Source organism: Mastigoproctus giganteus, chromosome 3, assembly GCF_048544385.1.
Source record: "Mastigoproctus giganteus isolate SK-2022 chromosome 3, ASM4854438v1, whole genome shotgun sequence".
NCBI classification, from domain to species: Eukaryota; Metazoa; Arthropoda; class Arachnida; order Uropygi; family Thelyphonidae; genus Mastigoproctus; species Mastigoproctus giganteus.
Window position 1 is genome coordinate 170,136,557 of NC_143577.1, and position 15,049 is coordinate 170,151,605.

The 15,049-nt window shown below is 36.9% G+C and overlaps 1 protein-coding gene across 5 annotated transcripts in view; it reads right to left on the minus strand.

Annotated features, from left to right (window-relative positions):
• Positions 1-1,666: 1,666 nt before the first annotated feature.
• Positions 1,667-15,049, minus strand: part of Setd3 (SET domain containing 3) — a 397,353-nt gene continuing 383,970 nt past the window's right edge. For all 5 annotated transcript variants that reach the window (XM_090370760.1, XM_090370761.1, XM_090370757.1 and 2 more), the window contains exon 16: positions 1,667-1,807. In XM_090370760.1, coding sequence (XP_090226886.1) covers positions 1,676-1,807 — 132 coding nt within the window. In that variant the 3' untranslated portion in view covers positions 1,667-1,675. The remainder of the gene's footprint in view (positions 1,808-15,049) is intronic.

Below are 15,049 nucleotides of genomic sequence, written 5' to 3' on the forward strand. Positions count from 1 at the left end.
CTGCAACAGGATCTAGAAAAGTTGAGCAGATGGGCTGAGAGGCAGAAAATGAAGTTTAACATTACATTTGTCAAAGTACTACATATGGGGAAACAGTAATCCCAGAGTAACATATCAAACTCTTTGGTACTACACTGACAGTGGTAGAGAATGACAAGGACCTGGGAGTAATTGTGCAGGCAGATATGAAGTTTTCTGAGCAGTACAGACGGTCTGCAAGAGTAGCTCATGGCATCTTGTCAATGATATACAAGAATTTTTCTATCAGGGATAAGGAGGTGATTATCCCCTTGTATAAGGTAGTGGTCATGCTACACCTTGAGTACTGTATACAGGTCTGGAGGCCTCATTTTAAGAACGATGTAGAGATGTTGGAACGAGTACAGAGAAGGGCAACAAGATAAGTCAATGGAACAAAGGGTTGCTCTTACGAAGAAAGGCTTAAGTTTTGCAGATTACAGTGTCTGGAGACTAGGCACCTGCGAGCTGATCTGACTGAGGTGTATAAAGCCTTGAATGGTTTGAGCATGCTCAGTGCTGATGGGATTCTTCCTCTTGCTCAGAATAATCACCTGAGAGGGCATAAATTCAAATTGAGGAAAGATAGATGTAGGATAGATGTGCGGAAGTTTCCCTTTAGCCAGCGAGTAGTTGATTGGTGGAACAGACTTCCATCTTTTGTTGTGGAAGTTGATAGCCTAAATAAATTTAAGGCTGAGCTGGACAGGTATTTGGAACCAACGGAGGGGTGAATTGGGAGTGGTTTTTTTTGGCTAATGCTGCATAAGCTTGCTTTCTTGCATTGTATGCTAATTTCAGCCTGAATTTCTTTAATAGTGTTGTTAATGTTGACTTGGATGTGGCAAATTCTGAGTAGACTTCTCCCTATGTAAACTTCTCATTCTACCGAAAAAATTTGGCATGCTTCAATCAGTTCTGCCTAATACACTAATAATTCTTCACCCAATACCTATATTTGCACATAAAAACAGATACAAATAATCTGTTTTTTTATGTGCATTCATTCTTTCTGTGCATATCCCAACACTGTTGGGATATGCATAGAATGAATGAATTAATAGTGCAGATTGATTAATTCCCATCATCTTCATTATCAAAACTATTCTTTATATAATGTAATGCATTAAATTTAAAAAATTCACAGTATCACGTAAATAAAAGAAAATTCTAGGTCTACTTTCATTCAAAGTTCTTCCTACATTAATGACCCCATTTGCCTTAATGGGGACGTTATTGGTTTTACAGATCATCAATGTCTTAGGTGATATCGGCCCAGTCTTATGTCTGTAGAAGCACATATATTCAAAGGCCAAATTATGCAGGTTTAAAAACCCAGAATAACTAGAGAGGTAAGGCCGCCACTTGAGATTAGTTAACTAGACACCTAACTGAAAAGGCTTTTAAGAATTTCTCATTGACAATGGGATTCAAATGCAGATCTTTCCAAATAAGTAGTGAAACTCTATACTACCACATGATGTGTATGTGCGCCACAGCTGGGTTACAAGAAGTCAGTAAGAATATGCAAGTAGAAGGTGCAATTACAGTAATTAAGTTTATTTGTAATTTTTTTCAGGATGCAACTGTTTTTTTATAAAAATTTGTTCTTCCTTCAAAACTTTGCATTTTTAAATATACAGTGAAATTTAAGAACTCACTTAGTACATTCTAGAGTACTCAGGTAACTTATAACATTACACAAAATCTGTTTTTCTGCAAGCCGAAGTTTGATGGACATTTTCTGATGTGGATGAAGATTTGCAGAGTCCAGCAATTTTTCATCCTCCTAAAATAAAAAGTTACATTTGTATTTTACTAATATAATCATATCCTTTCATTTTGTCTACTTTTCTTAAATTTAACAATTAAAAATAAGTATAAAATTTAGTTACTCTTCCAAATGATGAAGAAAGGCATTTCAAAAGTTCACTTGGAAATCATGCAGAGCAAAAGACAACTCCCCCCCCCCCCCACACAGGATGTTTCAAAATCGCATAGAACAAATGTAGGAGCATATTTTACAGCTAAAAATAGGAAAAAAAGTTCCCATAAACATCTCAAATCTTTGGTGCTGAGATATGAAACATTAATCATGTGCTATGAAAACCATAATATGGCAAAAAATATGTCAAAAAAACTAGCTGTAAAAAGTACAAAACATACCAACACTGACATGAATAGTGTTGATCTACTATATGAATCAATTGTGAGTAATTAGTGTGACAAAGTACATACTAGCAGTGTCAACGTGTCTATTCTTGGTTTGAGGTTCCATGACTCATTTACAGTAGGGCATTTGTTGAATTGATATTATGAGACACTATAAATCCATTTACCTTTGCAGAGTTAACTGAATGATTGTAATTTCTGGGGTTCAAAAGAAATTAGCAGCTGGTGTTTGAGATACACTGAAAAATTTCCAATTCTGCAAGTATGTTCAAAACAGGAATAAATTCTGGTAGAGGGAGAAACTGCAAATGTAGAATATTTCATACAACTGGACTACCAGAAGGTTGTCTGGTCATGTTTCATCTGCAAGGGTATGAGAGAACATTACATGAACAGCAATTGCATTCATTTTACAGTACACCTGTACATTATCATTATGTTAACAGTTCCCAAAAGTAACTTATCTGTGTGCTGTGTATTTTGTCTGTAGAAGTGTGCATTCATGGGCTGATATGCATGTTGTGAAAACTGAAAAAACCAGAATAACTCACTGGGGAACCCTACTCCCTCCACCTGAGATTAGCTAACTACAGTCTTGGTAGAAGAGGAAAATTCCTCTAGTCATCAATGGTGATCAAACCCAGACCCCCCCCCCCTCCTCCCAATAAGTGAAAATAGACAAAAACTACTATACTGTCATGGAGGGCAGTACACATGTAAATAATAATTATTAAATTAGTAGCACTCAAGCATAATTTATATACATATAAGTGTATGTTCATTGGCCAATTTGCATGTTGTGCTGGCCGATAAACCCTATGCCCTCTGCTTGTGATTGGCTAACTACAGCCACATGCATGTGTAAGTGAACAAAAGTTTAGGGGCTGATTTTTGGCATTGTGACAAGTTCCAACTTATCACAACATATTTGATTCATATAGACATAATCAAGAATTGTCCATTTGTTTGCAGTCTCAATTAGTGCACATTGAGTAAGCATTTTATGTTTATTATGCCCTACATATTTGATTTCTCATAATATTTTAGACACTGTCTGAAACACATTTGTTGGCTAAAACCTCAGAGTATGAAGGAGTTAACTTATGCATGTATTAACGTACAGACATCACTTCTACTACCAAGGTAGATTCAATTCATCGTTTTAATTATATTTCATATTGTGAATACCTTCACAGCAAGTTGCCATGGTATTGCACTTCCTCAAATAAGTAATGCTTGATCTATGGAAAAGACTATTTTAGTCAAATAATTTATTATTAGCCATATAGTGCAAGGAAGCCTGAAGCTTATGCTGCACCAGCCAAAAAAAAATTTCTGAATTACACAGACAGAGAGAGAGAGAGAGAGAGAGAGAAGGGGGGGCGGCGCTCAAGAACCTGGATGATTTGTCGGCCAACAAATGTCTTCCCACCATCTGGCATCTCTCATATTGTGGAGTTATACTTCATAACTGGGCTGTCACTATTACAACACCAGGGTGCCTGCCCGCCCACCGATGTGAAACAGTGCTGTCTGGGTGATGGTATCTGCCGAGAATAAGTAATGATAGTCTTCTCCATTGGTGAAGTGTTACTTATTCAAGGAAGTGCAATACCATGGCAACTTGTTGTGAAGGTATTCACAATGTGAGATATAATTAAAATGATGCATGAAAACTACCTTGGTAGTATAAATGATGTGTGTGCATTAACCCATGCATAAGTAAACTCCTTCAAACTCTGAGGCTTTAGCCAACGAACGTCTTTCAGACAGTTTCTAAAATATTATGAGAAATCAAATATGTAGGCCACAAAATTAGTTCTCAATGTGAACTAATTGAGACTACAAACAAATGGGCAATTCGTTTGATGCTATGTCTATATGAATCACACATGTTGAAACTTGGCACAATGCCCAAAATCAGCCTCTAAACTTTTGTTCACTTACAAGTTCATTTACAGTAATGTCCTGGTACTTTGAATGCAGCAATCCCAAAAGCTCTGTTATTCACTGCCTCCATATCTGATCTTGCCATAAATTTGGATAGGACTGTATCCTTAAAGGATTACAGCATGGCTTTATAAATAGGAAGTCCTGCCTGACTAATCTAGTTAATTATGGAGTGATAAAGCAGTTGTATTCAAAAAACAACTCTTGACATTATTTACCTTGACTTTGGTAAAGCTTTTGATATGGTTCCTCATGGAAGGCTATTATATAAACTGGAACAAATTCGGATAGATGGCAGTGTTGTAGTTGTAAAATTAGTAGAAGGTATACTCTGTGAATGTTACGCAGGCAGAGAGTATACTGTGCTTATTAATTGAATTTCAGAGGGGATGTGTGTGCACACAAACAAATACAGCATATTTACTTACTTATACAGTGAAACTTCTTCAAACGGACACCTCTCGTTAACAGACATCTCTCTACAACGGACATTTTCAAATTCCCCAACTCACCTCTATTGGTTTTAGCGTGTTTGCAGTTTCTGTCTAGCGGACATTCTCTGTAACGGACGCGGACAGGCAATCTGCACTGTTTCGTTTAGATTAGCACTTAATTTGATCTCCCCATAACGGACAGCGGGCGAGGTCGCGGCCCTTTTTCTAGGAACGTTTCTTCCACGTATTGCCTCAATCGTGTGTTTATTTTCTATTTCCGATTCTCTGAATTTTATCAAGGTTTACGTCGCGGTTCTAAAAACCCTTTTTCAAGAATTTTAAGGCACGTGTAAAACTTCTGATGAATTTGGTGTGTGCAGGGGGGGGGGGGGGGGATATGGTCGGCCTTTCGTCTTTTGAGTTTTGTTCAGTGTCGTGTGAAGTGCACAATGTCTTCTCGCAAACATTTAACTTTAAAAATGAGTCGAACTCATTAATGTGTATGATCGGCAAAAAAATAGTGTTCGCAATCTCGCTGCAAAATTCAAAATCGGGAAGACGCAGGTAAGCGACATCCAAAAGAATAAAAAAAAATGAACTGCTCAAACAATTTTGGCAACACGGAAATGATCAGGTTTTAAAATCATTCCCGAAAACTGTTGGACTTCAAATTGACAATGTTACGTATGAGTGGTTTTGTCGCGAACGTGCTAAAAAAATTCCCATTAATGGGCCTATTATTAGGGAAAAGGGGAGTAAATGAGTTCAAAGCTTCTGTGGGATGGCTAGACAAGTTCAAAACTCTGCATAAAATTTATTGGAAAACCAAAGTGGTGAAGGTGGATCTGTTGATACTGGGGTTCTAACAGAGTGGACCGTCAAATTGGAAGATTTATGTCGTGATTTTGAAGCTAAGGATATTTACAATTGTGACGAAACAGGGTTGTGTTTTAAAGCTCTTCCTGAAAAAACAATGAGTCTAAAAAACGAAAAGTGCCAGGGCAGAAATATTTCTAAAGAATGATTGACTGTACTATTGTGTACAAATATGCTGGGAGACTTTGAACAACCTCTTGTTATAGGAAAACCACAAAATCCTCGTTGATTCAAGGGCATAAAGTTGAATCTTTTGAATGTTGACTGGAAGTCTAATAAAAAAGCGTGGATGACACGAGATATCATGAGCGAATGGATAAGTCACTTTAACCAAAACATGATTCGTCAAAACAGAAAAATTATTCTTTTCATGGATAATGCTGCATCTCACCCGCACATTGAATTGTCCAACATTCAAATCGTTTTTCTGCCACCAAACACATCTGCAGAGTGTCAGCCCTTGGATCAAGGGATAATAAAAAAATTTAAACTTCACCACAGAAAACGTGTTTTAAGACATCTCATTGCAAACATGAACGATATAACATGTGCGAGTGACCTTGCAAAGAAAATCGGCATCCTAGATGCGATTCAATGGATTTCCTCTTCAGTAAACACAATTAGAAAACAAACTGTCGTGAACTGTTTTGTAAAGTCTGGCTTCTCAAACGCAAAATTTGAAGTTGTGAACAGCAATGTGGAGCACCAAGAAGAACAAGAACGTCAACATCTATTGATAATGTACGATATTTCAGCTACAAGTGACCCTGGCTACAAAGATATAGACTCGAACCTCACTACAGAAGATGGTGCTATAGATATCAACGACATTATCATCGATATTTTTAAAGAAGTTCCTCATGAGGATGAAGAAATGGAAGGAGGTCATTCTGTCAAAGAACATATTAGCGACGAACCACTGATGAAAATAGAAGAAGGGCTCATACAAATCAATCGTTTAAAAATGTTTTTCGCCGCTGAAGAAGATACTGAAGGACTTTCGATGGTTTCTTCACTCAAAACAAATGTTGAAAACAAAATTATCAGCCGGAAGAAGGTGCAGAAGAAAATAAATGATTACTGTATGTATTTTTCTTAAGATAAAGTCATAATATGCATAACACAATTGTATGTATATTATTTACAAAAATATTGTTCAAAATCTGTATATATTTTAATTTAATTTTACATTAAACGTTTAACAATTTTTCTTTCTTTTTTTTTCTCCCTCAGACTTCTTGTTAGCGGACACTTCTCTCTAACGGACACATTTTCATTCCCCATGGCTGTCTGTTAAAGGGAAGTTTCACTGTATATATTTAAAACAAACTGCATGTAAGTGCATCATCCCATTGAGGATGTTAATTCGATCATCATTAGACTTTGGGACCATCCCACAGACTTTAGGAGTATTGCCTAAAAATCAAATTCTAATAAATTTATTTTTTAATTTTCAGTAATTATTTTAATAATATTTGTTTTTTCAAAAACCAGAGGATATATGGCATATACCCACATATATCCTCCACGACAGCTCTGATAAATGGTATAATTCTTTGTTGGATCAAGGGCTGGTTAAAAGATAGGAGACAGAGTAGTGTAGCAAGTGGAGTCTCTCAGAAATCAGTGCTAGGGCAACTTTCTTAATTTCCTTAATGACACTGATGAGAGAGTGCAGGGAAAGTTGTCATAGTTTGCTGATGATTTAAAGGCAAGGTTAGTTAACAACCAAACCAGGCTGTTTTGCACAAATGGTGTGAAATTTAAAACTTTAATGCTTCTAAATATAAAGTTTTGTATCTAGGGAATGCAAAAGTGGTCCAAGACAAAAGGCGTAGGGAGTTTAGATTTAGTCAGACATGAAATTTTCCGTGCAGTGTAAACAGATGGCTAGGACGGTACATGATGTCTTGTCCTTTTTGTATAAGACAATGGTGAGACCAGAGGTGGATTAAGGTCAGTTGAGGCCCCGGGCGCAGAAGAAAATATTGGGCCCCTTAAAGAAAAGAGAGACAGGGAAAATAAAAATACATGTTAACCATTTTTCTAAATAAATAAAAAATATTATGTACTATTAATGTTTTATTTCCAATAAAATTTGAATATAATATATGTATAATATAATTAATAATAGCATAATAATAATCACAAAGTTTTGAACTAATAGTTGAACATATGTAAAAGTATAATAATGATAGTATACGTATAATTGGAGTAACAATCAGAAATTTGAACAAAAAAAACATAGAATTTTACTTGAAATTAAAATTACAAATGTGAAAATATTTAAATTTTTTTTCTTACTTTTCGTTTTGCAAACTTGTTAACTATCTCATCACAATCAATAATTTAAGTAAATCGCTCTCTATATATAAAATAGCCATATTATTTAGTCTTTCCTCTGAAATTGAATTTCTTAGATAATTTTTTACTCTTTTTAGACAAGAAAATGAGCATTCCCCCAATGCATTTGAAATTGGCATGGTTAACAAAATTTTCAAAATAATTTCCACATTTGGAAAATTTGCTTTCATATCTAATGCTTTTTTTGTATATATTTTTAATTGATCGCTTGTCTTCTTCATCTAAAAAGATTAAAAACTGTTCCAACTCATCTGTATACATTTCTATTAAATTATTAACGCATTTTTTCTTTTCTTCTACACACAATGTAAACAGAAAAAAAACTCAAAAATTACTTAACATTTTCATAGATTTTTCAGCGTCTGTTCAGTTCTGCTATTAAATGATTGCATATTACGTAGAGTACATTATGTAAAAAAATTCCTTTTGATTTTCTGTACATGTTCGCTTGCAATCATCTTCAAATTTTTTATCTGTTAGTTCTGTAACTTCTGATTCGATTTCATTGAAATTGTCTTATGTTTTCATTAATAAAAATTTCTCGACTTTTTAATAATGACGCACCTTTAACAATTGTGCAGTCAATAGATTGTAAATATTTACTTGATGCATTGATTCTTTGCAAAATTTTATTCCATAGGACTGTTATTACAGCAGTTTCATAATCATTCATTTCTTTAAGTAATGATTTTGCTTCAATAACAACAATTTTTATTTTTTTTCCCTTTTGTGGAATTGCATATCTAATCTAATGCCTCTTTTATATTTTTGGCCACATTTTAATGCTAAAACTGCATGAGCCCTGGCAGACCACCTTGTATCTGACAATTTCTTTAATGTATAAGAGCCTTTATCCAATTTATTGCATAACATGTTCCATCAAAACGTTGATGCAGAGAAAAAAACAAATTTTGCACGAATAAAAATATCTGAAAGCATTACTACAACTCTCTGCAGCAACATAACCAACTAAATTAAGTGAATGACTGGAGCACGGAATAAACGTTGCTGATGGAGCATGTTGTCTTATTCTTGTTTGCAGACCATTGTACTTGCCCAACATATTTGCTGCATTGTCGTACGATTGTCCACAGCAATATTTTACATCTACTGGAAAATTTTGCAAGGTAGATAAAACTGTCTCTTCTAGATACTCTGCATCATGTCTTTCTATAGGGAAGAACTTTAAAAATCTTCCTTTAACATCCCCATTTGCTGATAAATAGCGCACTACAAAAGTAAGTTGATCCCCATGCACAACGTTGGGTGTAGAATCTAAAATAATACTATAATATTTTGCGCATTTTATTTCCTCCACAATGTGTGCCATAAGATAATCGGCAATTATTTGCAAAAGTTCATCACACGTCTGATGCGATAAATAATTTATTATCGTACTTTTGTAAGTGCAACTTTAAAAAATCGTCATATTCGCTCAAATACTCTAAACTACTCAAATAATTGCCTTTTCTCAAAGATGTTGCACTCTCATTATGGCCTCTAAAAGCAATGCCCAAACTTGCGAGGAATTTTATTCTGGATAAAATTCTTCACAGAATCTCTCTCCAATAATTTTCTTTTTGCGATGTAATTTAATGCACAGGAGTGCTTGTATAACGTAGAGGCTTAGAGGGGAACGGGTATCCTGTGTGTTATCAGACACTCAGCCTAAAACACTAATGGATCCAATATCTCTCTATTACAGAAGATTTAGGAGAAGTCCGGTTGGCCTGCCTCCCTAAAATCCACTCATGCCCACCTTCCCGATGGTAAGCCGTGTTACGTCACTTAGGTGGCAACGGATGTGAGTGGTTCTCTTCAAGACGCCTGGTCAGCATGAAGAGGAAAAGACCAAACCCTCGAGCATATGACAGCATGGCAAAACAAATGTCCTCAATCCCCAGCAGCTTTCACTCCCCCTCTTACAGCAGTGAGAGGATCAGAGTGGAAGCAGAGGGTGCTAAGAATCTCTGGGTACGACTAGGCTGCCATGTACAGAAACTGAACTTGGCCTGTTATAACGTAAGATCACTCATCAGTGAAGACAGGATATTAGAGCTGGAAAAGGAATTAGAAAATGTGAATTGGAATATCATCAGTTTGGCTGAAAGAAGAAGAAATGAATCACTTATAAGTTTATCAAGTGGAAATCTGCTGTACACCAATGGAAACAGTGAAAGGAGTGAAGGTGGAATTGGGTTTCTGGTCCATAAAGATTTAAAAAACAACATCAAAGGCGGATATTGTTGGGATAGCAATGGTGTGCATTCTGCATGGTTCTGCATTCCTTATACCCGTGGTGTCACACAGGTATAAGGAATGCAGAACTGGAATTTGGTGAGTACAATGTGTACAGAAAGGACAGACAGGATAGAAAGGGAGGAGGTGTTATGCTGTTAATTAAGAAAAACATAAAATCAAAAGAAGTACACCCAGTTGATATAGATGTTGTTGTTGTTGTGGTGCAAGAGCAACCTAGGCCATATTGCACCTCCCAAATCAATTGACTTTACATACGGGAACTGTTTGTACAGCAGTTAAAAACAATCATACACTTGAATTTGTTTTAAATAGAGAAATAATTCAGAGAGATTTGCTTCTTTACCTATTATTGAGAGACAGAGGTTGTTGCAGATCTGAGATGGAACTAAAAGGCATTCGTCGGGCGTTGTTAAACAAGCTACATTCGACAAGTATATGTTTTACTGTAAGTGGCTGCGAGCAGTTTGCACACTGAGGAGGATCATTCCCTGTAAGCAGATAGAGATGTGTGAGGTGCGTGTGACCTATTCGGATTCTGGCTCAGATTACTTCTTTTCTATTTTTACGAAGGCTAGAAGTCCATAATTCTGGTTCAGATTTTATTTGAAATAGCTTATTTGTTTGCATTTTCCACAGAAGTGTCCATTGTTCCATGCATATTCTCTGTATTTTGTGTCTGTAATCAGGATATGGGACTAGATCATTTGTTGAGGCTATATTAGAAGGATGCTTTGCAGCATCATCTGCACATTCATTTCCTGGAATACCACTGTGGCCTGGGACCCAAGAAAAGATAACAGTTTATGTTCATGAAGCTGCATCAGCTTATGTTTTATGAGTTTTAATAAAGGATTGGTAGGAGAAGGAATGCCTTTCAAAGCTAAAATAGCACTTTGTGAATCAGTATATATTATACTTTTATTTATTGACAGCAGTCAGATATTTTTCACAGCAAGCTTAATGGCATGAAGCTCAGCGGTATAACTGCTACATTCGACTGGAAGTGAAAATGAGATAGTTGAATTAGGGAAGACAGCAGCTGCACCCACTTGATTGTCAGACTTTGAACCATTAGTATAGATCTTGGTGAATTCAGGGTACTTTTGTGTATGACCATAATGTAGTTGTTGGATGTTAATCTTTGCTATGAACTTTTACCCCATTGCTCAAGGTATTCATGAGAAGGAAGTGTGAGAGTAGACCACAGGAGATCTGGATCTTTTGATTCTCTGAGGATATTATCAAATTTGATGTTCCAGCTTTCTGCTAGAATCTGCAGTCTGATACCAGCAGGCTGAATTGTTCTGGGTTTATTTGTATAGAGGGTTTTCCACAGAGGATCATGCAGCAGTGGCCAAACAGGATGAGTAGGCAGGCTTTTAATTTTAGCTGAGTAATTCATCAGTAACATTTTCCTTCTGATGCTAAGTGGAGGTTCGTGAGCTTCAACGTAAAGACTTTGAACCAGTGATGTTCTGTATGCACCTAGGGCTATCCTAAGAGACGAATGTTGGATGGGCGCAAGATGCGCTAAGGTGCTTTCCCTAGCCGAGTCATAAACAGGTGCTCTGTAGTCTAGTCGAGATCTAATTAGGGACTTATACAAGTGGAGGAGGGTATGGCGATCTGCACCCCAAGATGTACTGGAGATTACCCGGAGTATATTCATTTTCCTTGCACAAGAGGTTCTTAGATATTTTATGTGCTCTTGGAAATTTAATTTCTTATCAAAAATTAACCCTAGGAGACGAATACTGTTCACGATTGGTATAGGGTGATTGGCTAAGTGCAACTTAGGTTCAGGATGCATTCTGTGCTTTGTGCAGAAATGTATGGCTGTTGATTTGTGGCTTGACAGTCTGTATCCATTTTGCGCCATCCATAATTCAATGTTGTTTATGGATATTTGTAGATGCCTCTCGATATAGTTCATATTCTGGGAATGGCAGGATATGGTAAGGTCATCCGCATAGAGATATGAGTCAACGGTGTTTGGAATGCAGTTTGTAATATTGTTTATTCGTAGTGAGAACAGAGTGGCACTAAGAACAGAGCCCTGTGGGACTCCTTCTTCTTGTATATATGTTTGAGATAAAACCTGCCGGTACTTAACTTGGAAAGACCTGTGTTGAAGAAAGCTTTGAATAAAATATGGTAAGTGCCCTCTTATATGACTAGAATGGAGATCTCTTAGGATGCCGTTTCACCATGTGGTATCAAAAGCCTTCTCTATATCAAGGCCTATCATGACGAGATGTTGATTTCTGATGAATGCATTTCTTATGTTGGATTCGGCTTTGGTCATGAGGTCTAGGGATGATCTATTCTTTCGAAAACCAAACTGATTATTACTGATTATGTTTCGGGATTCTAGATACCATGTGAGACGATGGTGAACCATTTTTTCCAAAGTCTTACTCAAGCAGCTGGTAAGAGAAATTGGTCTATAGTTGTGTGGAATCGAGTGATCTTTTCCAGGTTTCGGTATAGCTATTATATAAGAATGTTGCCAGGAGGTCGGGAATATATGTACTGAGAATATCCAATTGTAAAGTTTAAGCAGTAAAGATAGTGATTTCTGATTGAGATGTTGAAGCATTATATAGTAAATTCCGTCAGGGCCAGGAGCACTGTTTCTTGAGGTATACATAGCTTCTTTCAGTTCAGATATTGTTAATGGTTGGTTAAAGGGTAAATGGCATGCAGCTTTGAAGTTCAGTTTCCTTTTCTCATTTCCGGCTTTAATATTTTGGAAAGACTGTTGATATGTGCTTGAGGCAGATAATTCACAGAACACAGTTCCTAAGGCATTGGCAATCTCTCCAGGAGAGGAGATCTCCTTCCCATTCAAGTTAATAATAGGAGAAGGTGATACGTGATATTTTCCACTTAGCTTCTTTATTTTTTCCCAGATTATTCGGGTATCAGTATCTTTTTTGATTGAGGAGGCGAATTTTACCCATGAATCTTTTTTTGGCCTTTCACCGGATGAAACGAGCTTTGGCTCTGTTTCTTGTAGTTAATAAGGTTGGCAGTGGTGGGATATTTGCGGAAGGTATTCCATGCTGCATTTTTTTCCCTTTTTCGCTTTATTGCAATCACCATTCCACCAGTGATTGGTATGCCGATGGTTTCTTATTTGAGACTTTGGGATGCCAGCTGTTGCAGCTGTTAGTATCTGCTTTGTAATATATTCGGTGGCAGCATCAATAGGAAAAGACGTAATGATATCCTCATTAAAAGATACATGATTGGTAAATTTTGTCCAGTTTGCTTTGGAAAATTTCCATTGAGTTTTTGTTTGTGTTTGTTTGAAATGGGTGGTTTGAATGCTACAAATCAGTGGAAAGTGATCGCTGTTTAGAGGATTGTCGTGTACTGTCCACTCTATGGTTGGTAACGGGATCGGAGAGCAAATTGAGAGATCGATAGCAGTGCTTAACCCAGTAGGAAAATGGATGTAGGTGGGTAAGCGAGTATTCAACAGTGTCAGATTCTCTCTATCAAGTAGCATTTCAATAAGTTGGCCACGTCCATCTGAGATCAGCGAACCCCACAATGGATGATGTCCATTAAAATCTCCTAATAGACAGATCGGAGATGGTAATTGAGAAATAAGGTTTTCTAGATCCTGAAATGTGCATGGATGGTTTGGCGGAAGATATATCGAGACCACTGTCAATGTGATACCGATAACTATACGTGTAGCAACAGCTTCTAATGGTGTTTTCAAAGGAATGTGCCTGGAAGGGACTCTTGATTCCACAAGCACAGCTACTCCTCCACGAGGGCTGTTAGTTTCAGATCGATCTTTCCTGAAGATGGTGTAATTTTTGACTGAAATGGAGATTTTTGGTGTTAAATTTGTTTCTTGTAAGCACATAGCAGCAGGTTTGAAATGGTGAATTAATTCATAAATATCGTCAATACTGCTGCGAAAACCTCTGCAATTCCACTGTAAGATCTGTTCCATTATTTAGTTCTGTGGGTGGAAGTTGAATCTGTTTGTTTTTTGTGGGTGGCTTATTTACCTCTTTCGAGTTTTGGGTTTTCTTTTCTTAAAAAATTAGAGCGTTCTGAGTCATTGCTTTCTTCCATATCTCCATTTGCATGTATTTCAAGCAGATCTTGATTAGTTATGTCATCAGTGTCCATGCTTGATGTATGAGATTGCTTTGCCTCAACAGGATCTGATTTCTGTAAATTATCTATTGCTTGATAACGGGGAGGTCTCTGGGATGGAACTGTTAGTGGTGTATTACTACATTTGGTGGAGATGGATATTCAACAGAGAGGACTAACCGAGCCCAGTTCGAGATCGATGTGTCTGGAGGAATGGTCACTTCAGTCTGACATGCTACTGATTGGTGACTGTGAGTAGCAGTAGCATAGGTGTGTTTTGGCATACTTAATTTTACTTGTTTTCTTGCCTCTTGATAGGAAACCTTATTTTTAATTTTATATTTTTGTATTTTTTTCCCCAACTTCCAGAGGTCGCAGTCTTTGGAATAAGTGGGATGGTTGCCTTTGCAATTTGGACACTGTGGAGTTGGTGCCTTACATTCTGTTTGTGTATGAGTTTTACACCCACAGTTTGCACAAGTTGCATCTCCACGGCATGCTATCTGGAAATGGCCAAATTTCTGGCATTTAAAACTTCTTAGAGGGTTCGGGATATAGGGCCGAACGCGACAGTATAAATATCCTGCCTTGACTGAAGATGGTAGATTTGGAGAACTGAATGTTAAAATTATACTCCAGGTAGGGATTAAATTGCCATCTTTTCGGATCATGATCCTTTTTGCTTGAGTGACGTTCTGTTCTTTAAGTTCTTGAACTATTTCATCTTCGAGGACGTTCAATAAATCCCATTCAGTGATCACTCCCTTTGAAGAATTGAGGGTGGTGTGTGTGGTTTGATTTGAACTGGGATTCCACTCAAGGATGTCAGACGTAGTAGTAGCTCAGAATGT